The 18,839-nt window shown below is 32.9% G+C and overlaps 4 protein-coding genes across 5 annotated transcripts; 2 read left to right on the forward strand and 2 right to left on the reverse strand.

The window, feature by feature from the left end:
* Nucleotides 1-1,055: 1,055 nt before the first annotated feature.
* LOC127249992 (alkane hydroxylase MAH1-like) lies at nucleotides 1,056-3,098 on the reverse strand. Its single transcript, XM_051273120.1, has one exon. The coding sequence runs from the start codon at nucleotides 3,008-3,010 to the stop codon at nucleotides 1,469-1,471; it is 1,542 nt and encodes a 513-aa protein (XP_051129077.1). The 5' UTR covers nucleotides 3,011-3,098; the 3' UTR covers nucleotides 1,056-1,468.
* Nucleotides 3,099-6,898: 3,800 nt separating this feature from the next.
* LOC127250020 (uncharacterized protein At4g15545) lies at nucleotides 6,899-9,738 on the forward strand. Of its 2 annotated transcripts, none has more exons than XM_051273164.1 (9): nucleotides 6,899-7,321; nucleotides 7,418-7,486; nucleotides 8,254-8,307; nucleotides 8,436-8,499; nucleotides 8,594-8,665; nucleotides 8,747-8,998; nucleotides 9,096-9,141; nucleotides 9,226-9,304; nucleotides 9,379-9,738. In XM_051273164.1, the coding sequence occupies exons 1-9, from the start codon at nucleotides 7,043-7,045 to the stop codon at nucleotides 9,469-9,471; spliced, it is 1,008 nt and encodes a 335-aa protein (XP_051129121.1). In that variant the 5' UTR covers nucleotides 6,899-7,042; the 3' UTR covers nucleotides 9,472-9,738. The 2 variants fall into 2 exon arrangements, with proteins under 2 accessions (XP_051129121.1, XP_051129122.1); XM_051273165.1 differs by having other exon boundaries at nucleotides 8,594-8,644.
* Nucleotides 9,739-12,733: 2,995 nt separating this feature from the next.
* Nucleotides 12,734-15,272, reverse strand: LOC127249808 (probable beta-1,3-galactosyltransferase 8). Its single transcript, XM_051272814.1, has 5 exons — nucleotides 15,013-15,272; nucleotides 13,804-14,370; nucleotides 13,565-13,690; nucleotides 13,132-13,241; nucleotides 12,734-13,036 (listed from the first exon to the last, which is right to left on the reverse strand). Exons 1-5 carry the CDS (start codon nucleotides 15,213-15,215, stop codon nucleotides 12,888-12,890), a joined length of 1,155 nt encoding a protein of 384 aa, XP_051128771.1. The 5' UTR covers nucleotides 15,216-15,272; the 3' UTR covers nucleotides 12,734-12,887.
* Nucleotides 15,273-17,246: 1,974 nt separating this feature from the next.
* LOC127249897 (probable BOI-related E3 ubiquitin-protein ligase 3) lies at nucleotides 17,247-18,839 on the forward strand. The gene is made up of 3 exons (XM_051272959.1): nucleotides 17,247-17,590; nucleotides 17,675-18,023; nucleotides 18,129-18,839. Exons 1-3 carry the CDS (start codon nucleotides 17,532-17,534, stop codon nucleotides 18,705-18,707), a joined length of 987 nt encoding a protein of 328 aa, XP_051128916.1. The 5' UTR covers nucleotides 17,247-17,531; the 3' UTR covers nucleotides 18,708-18,839.

The following is an 18,839-nucleotide window of genomic DNA, read 5'->3' on the forward strand; positions in this document are numbered from 1 at the left end:
TTTATTTACTTTATGTGTGCGGTCATTTTCTTTATGATGAAATAATTAATAGATTATATATATTTTATAAAAAAATAAAAATTGAATGTTAGTACTTTTAGAGAAAAATAAAAGATAGTACTACAACTTTATCCAATGTAAATTTATTTTTAAAATTCGATTTATCCATAATCAATATACGCATTGTCTTATTTAATAAGCTGATAACATTTTGAATACAATAATTGACTTGAAATGCTACTATTTTTGTTTTGCAATATATTTATTGTAAATTTAATAGTACTATTTTAATCAGTGTGTTTAAAATACACAATATATCTGTCTCGATTTACTTCATAATTGTTGTTTTAACCTTTTAGGTGGTATAATCTTATAGTTTTCTATCACTATTTTTCCTATACCTTTGTTTTTGGCAATTTTATAAATTACATTGACAATGATAGGACAAAATGTAGAAAGTTAACATGGGGTTTATTTGGTTTGGGCCGACAAATACAGCGTTGAATTTTGTTGAAAAACACCTAATAAATTTATAAAAACACATAATATTATTATTCACGACACATCAATTATATTAATACTACTCACGTTCGCTGGTCTCATTTACTTTTTACCATGTTGATTTTTTAATATTAATTATTATATCAAAACGTAGTTAAAATTAAGAAAAAAATTCCAAAATATTAATAGAAGCACATTTATAAAAAAATAAAATAAATAAAAAAATTATACAAATATAATACTCCCTCCGTCCACAAAAAAAATATACAATTACTTTTAGCGCGGTGTTTAAGAAATAATAATATTTTAATTATAATGGGCAGTTAAAAGTTGCTTTTTGGTGTAAAAGTAATGATGTGATGTAAATTAGGGGTATTTGTGGAAAAAAAGTAAGGTATTTAATGAAATGTTTACTTTGTAGTTGGACGTCCCAAAATAAAAATATGTATACTTTCTAGCTGGACGGAAAGAGTAATATTTTTAATATTAAATAAAATAACACAAAACATAAATATAACCCTTGGATGCGAAAGAAGTATAATACAAGCACAATAAAATAAATGAACTAACATATTATATAGATTTAAAAAATATATACAATAATTAATTTTAGGATATTATCTTACTCTTATATAATACTTATTGTTATTACGAACAACCATCACATATTTTTATTACAAACACTATATACTATGTGTAATATATATATATTATTTTTATATTTTACTCGTGTTGTTTTACTAAATCAATACCGTGCCTATTTGAAAAAATTAACACTATAATCCTTCCCAAATTTGAATTTGAAATTAGATATATATTTTTTTGAAAATATACTCCATATGTTTGTCGAATAATTATTTGTTTCGAAGATGCAAAATATTTTTTGCTTTAAAGAACAAAAGCGAATATTCAGACATGGATTGGAGGAGTACGGAAACATCGATCGAGAAAGAGATGATGCTGTTCTTCAATTGCTGTCGGATCTGGACAGCAGCCTGACACGCAATCCATGTTTAGCATGAAGTATGATCGAATCCCGAGGCGCCACCACCTCCTCCACCACTTCCACCCTGTAATGCCACACCACCGCCGCCGCCACCATCTTCATCTGTACGAACGCCATCTCCTTCCCCAAGCACGTCCGCGGCCCCGCGTTGAACGCCGGAAACTTGTACGACGGCGCGTGCATTACCCCTCCCCTCGCCGTCCTCCACCTCTCCGGCCGGAACTCCAGGCAGTCCTTCCCCCACACCTCCTCCATCCTCCCCGTCGAGTAGAATGACAATATTACCCTCGCCTCCGGCCGGAGCCGGTTTCCGGTCGGCAACACGTCGGCTCGAACCGGAGCTTTGTGTTCCAACGCCACCGGAGGGAACAGTCTCAGCGACTCGCACAACGCGCCGTGGAGGTAAACTAGCCGGCGCGTGTCCTCCACGCTCGGTCCTCTCCAGTTCCCCCTTCCCTGCTTTACCTGCAGTTCCTCCTTTATCTCCTCCCTGATCCTCTCCGCCGCCGCCGGGTGCGCCGAAAGCAGCCAGAACAGCCACGTGAGGCACGTGCTCGTCGTGTCCCTTCCCGCCAGCATCAGATTCAGAGCAGTGTCCCTTAAAAACACTCTCGTCGCCGTCGCCGTCGCCGAAGGCGGCGACCGGACATTGCTTTCCTCGTACGCCTGTTTGAAAGATTCCAACAAACTGAATCCATCGCCAGCGCCGGAATATTCGGACTGCTTCGAGCTCAAGCAGCGGTAGACAAATTCGTCAATGGATTCCCACGCTTCAATCAGCTTCTTCTCCTTCCCGATCCGCAGCCATTTCTGAAATTTCCAGACAACCTCCGGCAGGACATGGCGGTGGAGCAGGGCCTCGAGAGCGTCGTTCAGCGCGTCGCCGCAAGGCACGATTGGAAACTCCGGGGACAAGCTCTCCGGATCGTGATCCAAAACCAGCTTGCAAATACTATCGAAAGTAAATCTCTGAAACACGTCCTGCAAATCGATTTCCCTGTCGCGCTCGGACAGGAACTCCAGAACCGGCATCAATCCTGTCTGGATCTTCCCCGACACAGCCTTTTCGAGCAACGTGTAGAACTTCTCGTTGCTGAAATACGACAGCGTCGTCTTCCTGTGAAGCTCCCATAGCTCAAAATCAGCGTTGAAAATCCCGTCGCCGAGAATTTCGAAAATTTTCCTGAACTCAGGACCTTTCGGATAATTGGCGAAATTCCGGCTGAAGATGTAATGGATATTAGCGGGGTCGGAGGTTATCAGCATGTCCATATTGCAGAACCAGGGGCCAATGAGCTCGAACGTGCCGCCGCTCTCGGCGAGGATTTCGGCGGCGTAGGAATGGATCCGGTGGCGGTTCCGGAGAAGCCCCGGCAGCATTCCGAGGATAGGCCAGTTGGTCGGCGCGGAGGTTGTCTTTGTGGTTCTCGTGCTTGTAAGAATGAGAATGAAGATTGTTATGAGGGAAAGGAAGATGAGCGTGGGAAATTCAACGATCGCCATTGGAGCAGGTTGAGGTCGAGAGGTGTTTAATTTGGGGATTTAAGATTTTAGGGTTTGTGTTGATTTTTTTTAATTTGAAATATTGATTTTTTTTTTTTTTTTTTTGGACCGGATATTTATATAGATCTTGTCTGTATGTACGGATAGTTAAGAGTGTTGTCACGCCATCGATCGATCAGTGTCTATCTCTATCTCATCCATCGTTTTCAAAGTTCTAGTAAAATTTATGGCTTGCAAAGATATTGCTTGAATTATTTTGTCTAGATAAATATTGGCGATTAATTTATCATTTTTTATTACTCTTTATTCTGTACTACCTAGGAATCAGCGGTAGCTATCCAAAAGTATGAACTGGATAAACCCCAATCAAATTTAATACTCTACAAATTATATCTGATTAAAAAATCATGTTAAACGAACCATATGTTACAAAAAATTTGAACTTATAACCTTGTAATCACAAGTTCATCCCCTAAACCTTCGTACCATCCTTACGGACGATTAATTAATTCATTTTCATCCACTGGAAAGTGGAAACTTGAAAAGGTTAAGCCAATATTAAAATATACTCCATATGTTTCGAATAAAGATGATCCTTTTATTACCTACATATATAGGTACAATATATTAATAAATTATTAATAATAAATAATTATTTTATTATTTTATTATTTTTCACACATGAGTTTTGATATTGATATCTTAAATATTTTTATATTATATTTCTATAAAATATATATTATATATTATTTTATAAATAATATAAATAAATAAATAATTTTTTTATTTATTATTAATTTAAAATTAATTTTATAAAAAATGTGAAACTATAAATATAGATAAAAATATTTGTTTATTAAAAAAATAATAAAAATAAATGAATTTTAAGTAGGACTCTAGATTGTAAGAAGAAATAAATTTATTAAATTAATTTATATTTGTTAAATATATTTAAAATGGATAAATTTGTTAAAAAAATATATAATTTTTTATGGAACGAATAAAAAAAGGTAGAAACAGATTAAACATATATATTAATAATTATATCATATAGGGTTTGTTTGTTTAGTATTTTGTTTTGAAATTATTTTTTTTATGTGAGATATAGGGAAACGTAGATGTTGTGGTAATATCAAAATTAATATTTTATATTAAATGTTGATTTTTTGTGAGAAAATAATATAATATTCTCTGTTCACTTACAATGTTTACATATTTTTATTTTGGGACGTCTAATTATAAAATTAACATTACTTTACATCACATCATTACTTTTATACAAAAAAGTAAGGGCCAAAATGCCATTACACTACTTTTAACTACTCAATATAATTAAAATACTATTATTTTTTAAACACCGCGCCAAAAGTAAATATAAACATTGTAAGTGGACGGACAAAGTATTAAAAATCGTGTTGAAAAAAATATTGAAAGAACAAAGTCTTAATATGAAACTAAAATCAAATAAACCATATAATACTCTATTTCATCTATAAACAATCTATTTATTTTTTCATTTTGGTCCGTCCCATAATAAAGTATTTATTTTATTTTTTAGTAATTGTATTATCTACCTAACATTACAAATACTCTTCCAATTTACATTATATTACACAAATGTCATTACCTTTAAACCATATAATACTAATGCGGTTAATTTAATTTTTTTATCTTTATTTCTACATTATCACGATATAATACTAATATTTCTAAAACTCTGTACAAAAAGTAAAATGATATATAGATATGAGACGGAAGGAGTATCTAATAATTATTTCAATATAATACAAGTTCTATTTCGTGTCTACTAATTTATTTGCTTGTTATTATATTTGACGGCAGATACTCCCTCCTCCAACAAGTATTTTTTTTACCAATTTTACTCATTTCATTTTAAACTATCTTTTTAATATTTTAATAAAAATAATAATTTATTAATATCAAAATATCTTTTAATTTTTATTTAAATTAAAAATATATTATTGTAAATATAATTATTTTTTACATTGAATTAAAGAATAAAAATATCAAAACCTCTTATAAATATTATTATAAAAACAAAAAATAACAATAAAAAAATGCATTATATTAAAATCGAATATATGAATGCATTTATTGGAAATGAGTACTATTTATTTATTTAACATTTTTTAAATCCATAAATATATACTTTATTCGTCCCAATTTAAAATATATTTTTACTATTTTTGTATATCTCATTTCAAATGATTTATTTTTATTTTAAAATATATGTAAAATTAAATGATAAAAATATTAAAATATCTTACAAATTTTTACTAATTAATAAAATAATATTACTTATTGAAATAAATACTATTTATTTATTTAACATTTTTTTTGAAAAAAAAAAAAAAAAAAACTTGTAATAGTCCTATTAAATGACTTGTAACGTAGCCAAAAGTTGTACAATGAATGAGATGGTGACAACACCAATTTTAATATGTTAGGCTTTTCTATGCGCACATGACATTCTCTCTAATTCTCACAGGCCACATACACATCCGACAAATTCATATGTTAGTGTTTTTGTCCTATCTAAATGACCGTCTTATCTAAATATTTAAATTAAAGCTATACACATTATGGCTGTGTTTGTTTGAAAGTTTGTTTGGGGTTTAGGGTTTAGGATTTTTGGAAAATTTTGAAATTAAAAAAAAAAAAAATAGTATTTGATGTGATATTTTTTAAAAATAAATAATGTAAAATAAATAAAAATTCGTAAAGGAAACAAAATCTAAAAAATCATTGTTAATGAAGGAGAGGTAATGAAGAAGCCGTTTGATCTATGCTGATTGAACTCTTTCAAAATGGACTAATTTAAGTTAATCAATAAAGCCATCTAAAATCCAACCCAACCAAACTTGTATATTTGTGACCATTGCTATTATCATTTTTTTTAAAAAAAGAGTTTGTTATAAATTTGTTAGACTTAATTGTATTTAAATTATGTTATGTGTAATAGTCAATTTTAATATAATATATAATTTTTACTTGATGTTGTTTCAATTACTTTATTTCTCTTCAATGTTCAATAATTATTTTATTAAAAATAAAAAATAAAAACGCAAATCATCTGAAAAATGAAAGTACTACATACTAAGCACACAACTAAAATACTAATATTTTTTAAAAGTTATGAAACTAACAATTTTTTATAAAATTATATTTTAATACAAAATGTCAAATCAGATAATTATTTAGTTAAAAAATTAAAAGCAATACAATATCTCAAAGTTACTAATTCTCACACGGATTTCAAATATAGCAAATTAATTTATTTTATTTTTAAAGAAAAAAACCTCAAAGTGTTTTATATGGATTAACTCATTTGTTTAGGGTGTCCATGTTTGAGGGTTTGGATTTTAAATTGAGATTTAAATAGTAAAAAATTTGAATTTGAATAATTGTATAATTTGATATAAATAGGTGTTGATGTGATGTTTTTTAATGTAAAATTAATTTTTAGTATAATATAAAAAATAAAAATAAAAATTTGATTTGATATTTTTTTAAAAAAAAATAAAACGAATAATAAATTTAAAATCCAATCCCAAACAAACATATCCTTAATTTTCAATAAGTTCAAATATATTGGATCATTATTACAATAAAGTAAATGGGCTTTAATTTATTGAAGTGTCAAAACAGGAGACTCAAAAGCAAGTCAAATAAGAAAGCAGCCCTTTTCCACAATATTTCAAAAAAATAAATAAATAAAAGGAGGGAAAACCCAAAATTTGAACCAACCAGACAAAAGCACCGCAAAATCGTGTGTTACTAAACCTAACACGCTTTTACGTCGTGCTTAAATTCCTTCCTCGCATATAAAACAAAAAGCGCTATTTTTAAAAGCACGTTTTCTCCTGTGACTATTTTAACATAGAACGAACCCTCCGACAGCGCAGAGGTCGACGTCGTCAAACTCAAAGCAGTTGGACTCCTCCAGCCAGCGGCCAGGCTTTCTCCTCACCTACTCTTCACGAGATCAACGCTCCGACCCGGCGGAGGTAGATGGCGCACGGCGGCGGAGCAGGTCCGGACTTCAATCTGCCGGACGAGATATTGGCGGTAATACCTACGGACCCCTACGACCAGCTGGATCTGGCGCGGAAGATTACTTCCATGGCAATCGCGTCGCGCGTCACGAAGCTGGAGACGGAGGCGGGGAGTCTCCGTCAGAAGCTTCACGAGAAGGACCGGATTATCCAGGAGCTCGAGGATAGGGTTTCACAGCTCGATGGGGCTTATCAAGATGCTGAGCTGCGGTTGAAAATCCTCCGCGAAGATAATGTAATTTTGGAATTTTAATGGCAATTTTGTCTTTATTGTTAGTAAATTTGGTTGTTGAATGTGAATGGTTGGTTTTTGGGGGAATTTGGTTTGCAGATGAAGCTGGTGAAGGAGAGGGATTCCTTGGCTTTGACTGCAAACAAACTCAATCGCGATTTGGCAAAGGTATTTCCGTCTGCTTTTCCCGAAGTAGCATTTCGAATAGAATGGGATAAAGGGAAATTAGTTTCAGATGTTCTAATGAGGAAGATGACCTAATGCATTTATTTGCCCATTATTCGTTCAATTTTCTACTGTCAATTCCTGAGTTCATCCCTAACAATTTCAGTTCTTCCATAGAATAAGATTATGCAGTAACAATCATCGGAGGTTGTGATTGATGCCCTAATTTTCCTGTAGATAATCTTTATGTCTGTGTGAGGAATTTGTAAATTTTTGAGGAAACAGAGAACGAAGGTAGAGGAAAATTCACCTGTGGAAAGCTATTATCATTTCTCTCTAAGCAAAAGCAAAAAATTTAAGCAGTATACCATCCTTAATAATTTTCGAGTCTATTTTGTTTCTGTAATCTGTGAAGTATAGTTTAAAACTAACTGTTCTTAATGATTTTGATGCTTTTTATTTAAAGGTTTTGAAACAAAGTTTCAGTTTTTAATTTCCACCTTTTCCACTGAAAATTCTCAAAAGAAACATAGGATTAGTATTTGGAATGGGAATGGGAATTATGTGTGAAAATTTTGTTTTTATGTTTTTTTTTTTATATCGTATATCCAAGTGTCTTCATTCCTGCAAAGTAACATTCTGTAAATCTTGTCTCCTTCATTCCTAGAATAGCTTGCATTGCTCTTCAGTTTGTTGTCTTTGTTGATTAGATAAATTGAATGAATTATTGTTTCACATTCGATTGAGATATAATTTCTTCTTCTTGACAGCTGGAGGCATTTAAGAGGCAATTGATGCAATCGCTGAATGATGAAAATTCACAGGTATGATTGCCATAGCTAACATTCTAGCTCGGCTCTCTGTTGAATTCTTTGTCTTTGTAAATTACTAGAGGATATCAATCAAATGACTAATTTTTATTTATTCAATTATTTTTGGGTTATCACAACAGCCAACAGAAACTGTAGACATCGGTACTTACGATCAGACGGTGCCAAAGATGTATTCTGCAAATGGTACTTTTACCGACTTATGTTGTTCATGAAACATTGGCGGTCTCTTATACCCAATTTCCTGCTTTGATCTGATTTTTACAATTTTCTACTTCAGACGAGTTGAATGGCTATCCCAAAAATCATTCTTACGGGGGATCTACTGAAGGTGCAAGCTTAATCGATGATGGTATTTGAAATTTTGCGTTTGTATATGCAGTTCTGAGTTTTTACTGTGTGAGCTAATATTACGATTTTGTTTCTTGGCAAGTCTCTAAGCAAGGTGCACATAAATTTTCAATCACGCCGTACATAACGCCCCGCCTCACTCCCACCGGAACACCGAAAATTACTTCGGCTAGTGTCTCTCCCCGGAGGTATTCAGTTGCTACCTCTCCTAAATTGACCTCCGGCGCCACTTCTCCGACTCGTAATGATGGCCGCGGATCTCTTTCTTCGTGGTACTCGTCCAGCCAGCAGTCGTCTGCCGCTAACTCTCCTCCTAAAGGCCGCCCACTACCAGGTTTGTACTTGTTCGATTAAAAAAAATCCTATCTTGGTAATGTATATTTGAAGTTAAGCCTAACCGATACATTTTTTTTAAAAAAAATTTCTGGTAGCTCGTGCTCCCCGAATTGATGGGAAGGAGTTCTTCCGTCAGGCGAGGTGAGTATGATAATGTCTTCTTGTGCTGTCATTAACTGACGATCAACAATTAGTGTCTTTATTCCGTGCTTTTTTTCTGTCCAGGAGTCGATTGTCACTCGAGCAATTCAGCGCGTTTCTGGCAAATATAAAGGAATTAAATGCGCAAAGGCAATCGCGCGAGGTAATTTACTTAACAAGTTGGCCCTTTGCTGTAAAATTTTCGAGTGTTGTTTATTTGGGGTTTCACTCTTTCAGGAGACGCTGAGAAAAGCTGAAGATATATTTGGAATAGAGAATAAAGATCTATACATATCATTTCAAGGGCTGCTCAATCGCAATGTGCACTAAATAGATTTACTACGAGCAAGGTTTTGCAGTTCAATTTCTTGTTCGGGTTTGGGACATCGTTGTAGCTCCCGACAAAGCAGGCTGTCGGTGGTATTATCTTACCAGGTCAGTTAAATTCCTGCTTTGTTGCTTACTCAATGTTAGATGGAATTTGTGAAGATGCTTTTGCTGAAGCTGTAGACAGCCTTTGTCTTTGTCTGATTTTGGACATACCATTCTGTAAATAATGGCTGTTCTGTTCTGTTATTTTATGTTATGTTGGTTGAATGACTCAAGCTGCAAATTTTCATGTTTGTTGGTATACTTCATTCTGAATTTTGGCTTTTCATTTCGATGATATTAAGGCTATGCTCTTTTTCTTTCTTTCTTTTTTTCTTTATTTATTTATTTTTATTTTTTTAGGGTTTGGAAATTCGAATAATTGTGTGAATAGCAGTCAAATTTGAGCATTTGGTGCAACATTTTGTGAGAAAATATGTATTTGACGTTATATTTCTTTCATAAAAAAGTTACTTGTGAGTATAGGGTTAAAACTTCTTAAAATGGGAATATAAACAAAACCTAATTCTTGTAATTGTGTTAGTTACGCAACTTACACAAAAGTGTCATAGTTAAGAAAAAAATACTATATAGTTTATTTTTTTATCTTTTTTTAGATAAGGGATGTATTATGTAAGGATATGTAAGAAAAGAAATATGTAGGTTTATATATTTTTCGAGAGATGGATAGTTGAAATTATATCATTACAATGTCTTCCATTGCTATGCAAAATAAATAGAGAAGTGTGACCCATAAAAAAATGGACTTCCTACTAGCTTTAGAGGCCCATGGGTCGCCAGATTGGGCCACGTGGCAGCCCAATGGCCCACTACATATCCTTAACCTTATCCGTAAATTTAGCCCCGGACAACAACATTACTACTGTCATGTGCACTGCATCCCTATCTTTCCGCTAGTCGAGGTTTTTTATTTTTCAATTTTTATCGAGTCAAACAATACCAAAATTAATTAAGCAAACAACTTTGACCTATACGTATTATAAATTTTCTTTTATTATTTAAAGATAATATTAAATAATTGTTCTATTTTATTTTAAAATAAAAAGTAAATAAAGGTTGAATTTAATTGAAGTCATTGCTGGCCATAAAAGTAAGGTATGTTTCCAACGCAAGTATGATATGATCACTCCAAATAATTTTGCATCACACATGCATTGAGTTGGGCAACAACTTTCACCACCAATTAATTAATTAATTAATTATTTTTTGTTGCTTATTGTTATTATTATTTTTATATTAAAAAATAAAAATAAAAAAAGATGATGGGTTGTGTCATACCATAATCATAATTCCCTTTTGTGGCTTGCTCAAGTCTAAAGTATGGAAGAGGAAAAACTGTCCCTTCAAAGCTGCAAGTATAGCCTCTTGTTTACGAACGCGGATCACTTGTTGATTGGCTCACTCAATATATATAATAAAAATAGATAATATATATTATATATATATAATGTTATAACATAATATATAATATATGTTGTACTGTAGAAAAGAAGTATATGATGTCTATTTTTATTATTATATATGTTAATTTATTTATACAAAAGAATGAGGTTAAAATTTCAAAATAGAGAAAATATAGATATATGTTATTTTTTTGTTATTTTTAAATTTTTAAAATTTCAAAAGTCTTAAAAAATATGTCTAAATAAAGTCGAAGTATGAGTAGGTAGTATGAGGTATATATATTAATATAATACTAATACAACGTATGAACTTACAATATATATATATGCCAATAGTTCTTATCAAATATTTTATTTTTATTATATACTTCATAATTACATAAATATATTTATTCCTTTTTTTGTACAGACTAATCAAAACAATTTTTCCCCATGGATAAATGTTAGATATATATTACTACTACTTTTAAATAAAAATAAAATTTATATCTAAAAATAACTAATATATATATATATATATATATTAAAATGCAAAATACAGCAATGATTTGGCAGAGGCAAGTTGGTCTTGATTCATCATCAATTCATTTACATTGATTAGTCTTTATAAGTAATACTATCAATTACTATTAAGACCAAAAACAACAAAAGTAGGTTTGAATCTGTCACGCAGGGCCCTTTTTAAAATGGTAAAAAAAATTTGTTTGAAATTCACGTGTAGATAATCATATCCCACATGTTTTAATTCAACTTCTTAAGTTGAATGCAATGTATGCATGTATATATATATATATATATATAATAAAAGAAAATAATATATATATATGTGTGTGTGTGTGTGTGTGGGATGTCAATTTTTTTCTCATTATTGATGATGACACATGACAAATCTTGCAACATTTTATTTGTGGTAATAATCCAATGCTACGTAAATATAATGTATGACCCACCACCCACCTTTTTATTTCATTCTTTTTATTTTTTCAAATTTATTTTTTTTTTTAAAAAAAATGGTGGAAGTAATAGAAAAGTGTGTGTTGTAGTGGTTCGGTTGATAAAAGTAGTAATATATAGTTTTTTTTACATATAATGGATATGGTAAAATTACAAAAAGTTTTGGAGGTGATAAATGAAATCTCATTGGAGGAACCCACAATGCATTATACACATTTTTATATTTTATATTTATATTTTTATTTATAACATCGAACCACTGAAAATTGATTTGTAATTTCATCATCATCGACTTTTCCTTTGTCTATATTTGTAGAGAGAGAGAGAGAGAGAGAGAGAAGTATGTAGGGGGAAAAATATTCTTACTTCTTGTAGAATTCTTGCAGCATCAAAGGCTCTTTTTTTAATAAATAAATAAATATATTTTTTGTTTGATGTACTATTAGAATATTATTTTTGTATTCGAAATATCTAATAAATATAAATTTACATTTCAACAAATATTAATTTTATTTATTTATTCATTATTTAAAAACGGAAAACTTCAATTCAAATCTTAAAAGGAATATGGAGTGATTCTTGGGAGGAGAGGACCATGGACCCCTACACAGTAGTGTTATGTTATTTTCTGATTATTTATGTTCTAAAAATAATTTATAGCTCTATTTATAAACCTAAAGTTCAATCAAATGAATTTAGATCAAGTTACATAGATTGAAATAAACTTCCCATTATTTTATTTCATTTTTTTTTTAAATTCAATTTACTGCATAACATTTTTTTTCATTATAGTATGTAAATTACAATAGTAATAATAATAATAATAATAATAATAATAATAATAATAATAATAATAATAATAATGTGTACATGTTGAAGGCTCAATCTCAATCTCAATCTCAATCTCAATTTCAATTTTATTTGAATTTGAATTTGAATTTGAATTTCATTTCCCCTGAGATGCAATGTATGATGTTATTATTAATGAGTCAAATGATATTAGAGATGGATGTTCCAGATGGCTCCATCAGCTTCTCCGCAAGCAGTGTGCACTTTGCTCATCCGCTTAACTGATTTGCATATGCCGCTGCACTGCCAATCGAATGACGCCACGCACACCTTCCCCCCTTGCGACTTCAACTCGCAATCTAATAATAATAATGATAAATAAATAAATAAATATATATATATATATATATGAAACGACAATAGAATTGAATAACAGAGCGATAGTATAAAATACCCGGCGGAGTTCCGCAGCACATTGAGTGATCATCGACGTGTTGAACTTCTAGTCCTATGAGCCATGACCCCAACGACACATCCTCGTTTGCATATCGGTGCAAGATGCCTCTGCTTAGATCAAAGCTCTACTTACATGTATATTTTTAAAATATTTTTATACTATTTATTTGCAGTACTCGTAAAATATCATATTAAATATAATGATTCTGTGTACATATTTTTTAAAAAATCTTGATACTAATTATTTGCAATAATTTATTTATTTCTCTAAATACCATGTCAGATGTATTTTTTTCTTATAAAATATCATATTAAATATTAGTTCTATTTTTATAAATATTTTTGAAGCTTTTTGCCACTATTCACTAATATTTTTTTAGAAAAAAAGAAATTGTGGAGATGTGTATTAATTATTTAGCATCGACACTTACGAATTGATGGAGATGTAAGTCGCGAGGTCCTTAGAAATCGCATAGATCTGCCCCGTTGCATGCCTGAAATACTTGTTACCTTCTTCTCCAAATTTCCAATACTCCGGCTCATGATACTTCACGCCTCTGTCAATTCAAATACTCTTCATATTAAATAATCATCTCACCTAAAATTTCAAATTAAAATAATAATAATAATAAAATGCATCATCTGTATACAACACTAATCAATTACTCACTTCTGAGATAGAACTGGCCCGGACTTCATGCACCCAACATAAACCCTAGCCTTCGATCTATGCTTCGCCAGAGTGCTCACCAGCATCCCCAAATTGACATGAACGTCGTCGTCGACCTTCACGTAAAATTCCGCATCCCAAATGTCCACCGCCGTCGAGAAGAAGAGCCGAGTTTTTGTGGAGAGCTCGTGGTAGCCTTCCACGTGGCTCAGCCGGAGGAAGTCCTTGTGCTCTGCGTCTTCTGCGTCAATTGCTCTGTCGAGAACTCCGCCGGCGCCGGGGCCGGAGCTTCCGGCGGTGGCGCTGCGGCCGATGACGAAGCGGATGACGACTCCTTTCTCCTTCTCCAGCCTCTTGAGGTGGTCTCCTTTGAGCATCCATGTTTCTCGAACGGCGTCCCGCCGCCTCCTGCTGCTGAATCCGGTGTTGATTCCGATGACTACGAAAATTGATTTTTTATCGAGACTTGTGTGATTGGATGATCTTTCTCGTGTGAGTTTCTTCTTCTTCTTCGTTCTGGCGACTGCCAGTTCCATTTCCAGGCTTGATATACTCTTGTCTAGTGATCTGTTATGGTTAAAAGGGTAATTTGGTAAATTTGGCTCTTGATTAGTTGGTTTAAGAGTTGGGGTAAATTGCATCGTATCCTCTTGTCATGTAAAATTTCTTCGTATTAAATTAAAATATATACGTAAATTAATAAGTATGATACAAATAAAATGAATACAGTTTCTTAAATAGCAGCATGAATGTTTATTTGGACGTTTGGGTTTGAATTTTAATTTCAAATTCAAATAGTTATTTAACGAGAAAAAAATAAATATTGATGTAATGTTTTGAATATATAATTAATATTTAATATAATTTTAAAAAAATAAAAATTATATATTTGATTTGATATTTTCATAAATATTTTTTTAAAAAAAATAGTAAAAATCATCCAAAATCCCCCAAATAAAAATTCAACATTTTCTTTCATTCATAAACAAGTTTGTAACTATTTTTTTACAATATATATATACACTTAAAATTATGTGTTAATTATTTGGACCTGAAGACGTCGGGGTTTGAACATTCCTCGGACCACAAGGCCATCAAAATTTCACCCTTTTTTTTTTTGGGTACAATATTTATAATAAAACACAATATGGTATTATCCAATTTATTCTAAAAAAAAAAAATTAATTAAGGGGTTAATTTAAAACTTACTGGACTGCTTCATGTGTCCTGATGACTTTTGCCATAATCTCATCTCCACGGTTGTGCTGCTCCACCAGTTTCCGCTTGTGATCGTCGTCGAATTCATCGGCCGGGCGGTGGCGCGGCGGCCGGCTGAAAAGCGATCCGGCGAGGAAGCTCGCGATGCACAGCGCCGAAATAATCTTACCGGAAATCGATTTTCCAGCTCGCATTTTATATATAATAATATGATAATTAGGGCATTGATTTTTTAGGAAATTAAATTAGCCATTCTCACAAAGAATTTTAGGATATTTAATTTGTTGGTAGAGGTGGTAGTTTAATCATGTTGTTTTCGTGTTTTAACAAACTCCCTCTAACTTAAAATCACAACGGGAATTATACTTTAGACATATGTTGACAAATTATTATTACATTATTTATAAATCAATTAAGATTTAGAAATATATGTATGTACTTTGTAATAAATAAAGATAAAAATAAAATAAAAATAAAAATGCAACGTATCTTGTGTATATTTGAATAATGTGGAATTTAAAATATAAATAATATTTATTTTTGTGATTTTATTAATTGTTTTATGAAATGAGTTTATCATTTACTATTTATAGTAATACTAAATATAATCGAAATTGTTGATTGCTACACTGAATAAAATATCTATTTTTTATATAAAATATTATATATATAACAATTATTGCAATTAATTAAAATATATATAAAAAGAAAACGATACAATGGATCGAAGAAAAAGAAAGAGGATGAAAGAGGTACATCAACAGCATAAGAATTCAAATTGATTCAGAAAACGTCGAAATAAAAATATAAACAATGTATTTTACAATTTTTTTATTAATAACAAATAGCATAAACTATGTTAGATGTTTTTTTCTAATAATTTAAAATAAATCGGGAAAAGATTCCAACTTATTGGAAAATTCAATGCAATTTAATACTACTAAAATCAAACAGGATTTTTTAAAAATAAAAAATAAAAGAGATTATAGTAAATTAAAATAACAAACAAACAAACATTTTTTTAACTATTTAGAAATTTATTGTAAAGTATACGGTAATTATATTTAGTTAAATAAATATATAAATTAAGATAAGTACAACTGTATAATATTTACAAAATAAATACTACAAACATTCATACAATATATATATAATATATATATTTTATCCACTCAAAAAATAATAAATCAATAAAAAATAGGAGTATAACTTTGTTATATTAACAAAATATTTATTTATTTTCCTTGGAGGATAATGCAAGGGAAGGGCGGGCAGGCAGGCCTGTTGCATTTGTCCCCGCAAAATGACTTTACACTAAATCAAATTTTAGGAATCCTCTCCTCTCTCTGACATCGAAAGCTTGCCAACCAACTTCTACTGATTCATTAATATTTCATATAAAATTAATTAATTAATTAGATAGGGTTACCTTGAAAGCATCATCATTTTTCTACATATAATAAAATGCACACATATTCCCCTATCTAATTCTGACACAATTAAATTGGCCCTTTCCCTTTGTCTCTGTAGCCTTTAATGGTGCAACACATTGCGGATGATGATGATGATGATATATATATACAAATACAATGAAGCTGCCCTGCCCGGGCATGTGACTTGTGACACCGCACTTCCATCACTACATGCACTACCACTACTACTTCCTAAATTTTATTAATTAATTAATTATATATATATATAAATTGTGAAAATGAAGTTGCAACCTGCAACAATAATCGTGGGGCGAACCTAACCTTGCGTCACACACATCATGCAATATGGCAATTTCCTTTTTGTACGGTAGGTGCCAATTGCAATCGACGCTCACACTAATATACTATACTAATAAATTAAATTAAATTTTGTAATAAAATAAAATTGCAGTTATAAAAATTTGGAATCAAATTGGATGATGTATCGTACCATCTAGGTGAGTGTTACGCCACGTCATCGGTGGGCCCCAACCCCCGCAAAGCACCTCTCACGTGCGACTACTGCACGCACACGCGTCACCCCCACCTCTACCTTTTTTTCTATTTCTTGCTGGAATTGCGGAATAGCCCCTGTGGTTATGCGAAATTACGGTGCGACCCCCACGAATTGGAACGGTCAAGAGGGGCGTTTCTGGTAACCGATTCGGCCGAGTCAGAAATAAAACAAATCTCTTCTTACTTACTTTACTGTTTCTTTCTTTTTTTCTCTGTCTCTCGCCTCCTTTAAATACTCCAAAACAAACATCTTTTCGCAGGCTCTATTTTCTCGCTCCTCTCTGTTTCTCTCTCCATGAAAGCCAACGCAAACCAAACCCAAAAATAAAAACCTCCCCAACCTTTTGCGTGAGTATTTAGTTGCATGCGGTATTCGCCTTTTTCCGCTCTCCTTCTCACCTTCTTCTTTTCTTGCCTGACGGAGTCAATTAATTCGAGGCTGGATTGGCGTGCAGTGGAGGTTTGGTGTTATATATAGAGGTTGATTTGCTGCGTGGTTGGAAGGATAGGTGTTTGGAATCCATGGCGGTTGAAGCTCGGCATATTGGTGCGCTTTTTCCGATGCAGATGCTTGGGAATAGGTAGGAGTGGTTTTTTATGTGCTGATTTTGTAATTAGGTTTGGAGTTGGATGTGTTTGGTGATTGTTGGATGATTTTTGTGCAGGGGATTGATGAATAATGGCGTTGAAGGCATTGGGAACGGTCATGGAACGTTGTTTGGAACCAGTGCGGCGGCGGAAACGGTGGCTCCGATGTACGGTTCGGCGGTGGTGGGGAATGCTCCGGCGAAAGGTGTGGCTATTAAGTCTGATAGCGGTGTGACTTGTTCTGCTCCGAATTCGAGGAAGAGGTCGAGAGATGCGAGCGATCCTCTGGTTTCTTCACTTCCGACGACCGGTGTTCATAATCAGATTGCGAATAGCCGCTGCGGTGCTTTTACTTTTCTCGGAGCAGATTTCTCGTTTCAATTTCTGCAACAGCAGTTGGAAATCGATCGTTTCGTCGCTCAACACGTATGTTCATCCTTGTTCCGGAATATCTGCATCAATTTCGTTCCTCGCTTTCGTTTCAATCCGTGCTTTACTGATTTAGCATTTTGCTTGTTCATCTTCCAATAGACTGAAAAGATGCGAAGAGAAACCGAAGAGAGGCGGAAGAGATTCTCTCGCAGCATCGCCTTAACCGTCGAAGAAACCATCCTGAAGAAACTGAAAGCCAAGGAGGAAGAAATCGATAAGATCGGAAAACTCAACATGGCGCTGGAGGAGCGAGTGAAATCTCTCTGCGTCGAAAATCAAATATGGCGAGATTTAGCTCAAACAAACGAAGCCACAGCCAACACTCTCCGATGCAATCTCGAACAAGTCCTCGCACAAATCCAAGACGAACAGAAAGAACTGCCGCCGGAAAACGCCGCCGGCGACGACGACGCTCAATCCTGCTGCGGCAGCACCTCCAACAAAGGCGACCACTGCGGCGGCGATGATAATCGCGATTACAACATCCTCCTCACCGACGACGACGGCCGGCGAAGCCGCAACCGCCTCTGCCGGAGCTGCGGGAACAACGAATCATCCGTCCTTCTCCTTCCTTGCAGGCATCTCTGCCTCTGTACGGTCTGCGGATCCTCTCTTCACATTTGCCCCGTTTGCAAATCCTCCAAAACCGCCAGCGTTCACGTTAACCTCACCTCCTAAAAGAAAACAACAAACAAAAAAAATACCAATACAGTAGTAGTAGTGATAGATCAGCCGATCCTTTTTAATCTTTTTAATGGAATTTTGTATTTCTTTTCTTCATCTGGTAAAATTTTCCATTGATCACTGTAA

This window comes from Andrographis paniculata, unplaced genomic scaffold (genome assembly GCF_009805555.1).
Source record: "Andrographis paniculata isolate CXL003 unplaced genomic scaffold, ASM980555v1 Contig36END, whole genome shotgun sequence".
Classification (NCBI taxonomy): domain Eukaryota; kingdom Viridiplantae; phylum Streptophyta; class Magnoliopsida; order Lamiales; family Acanthaceae; genus Andrographis; species Andrographis paniculata.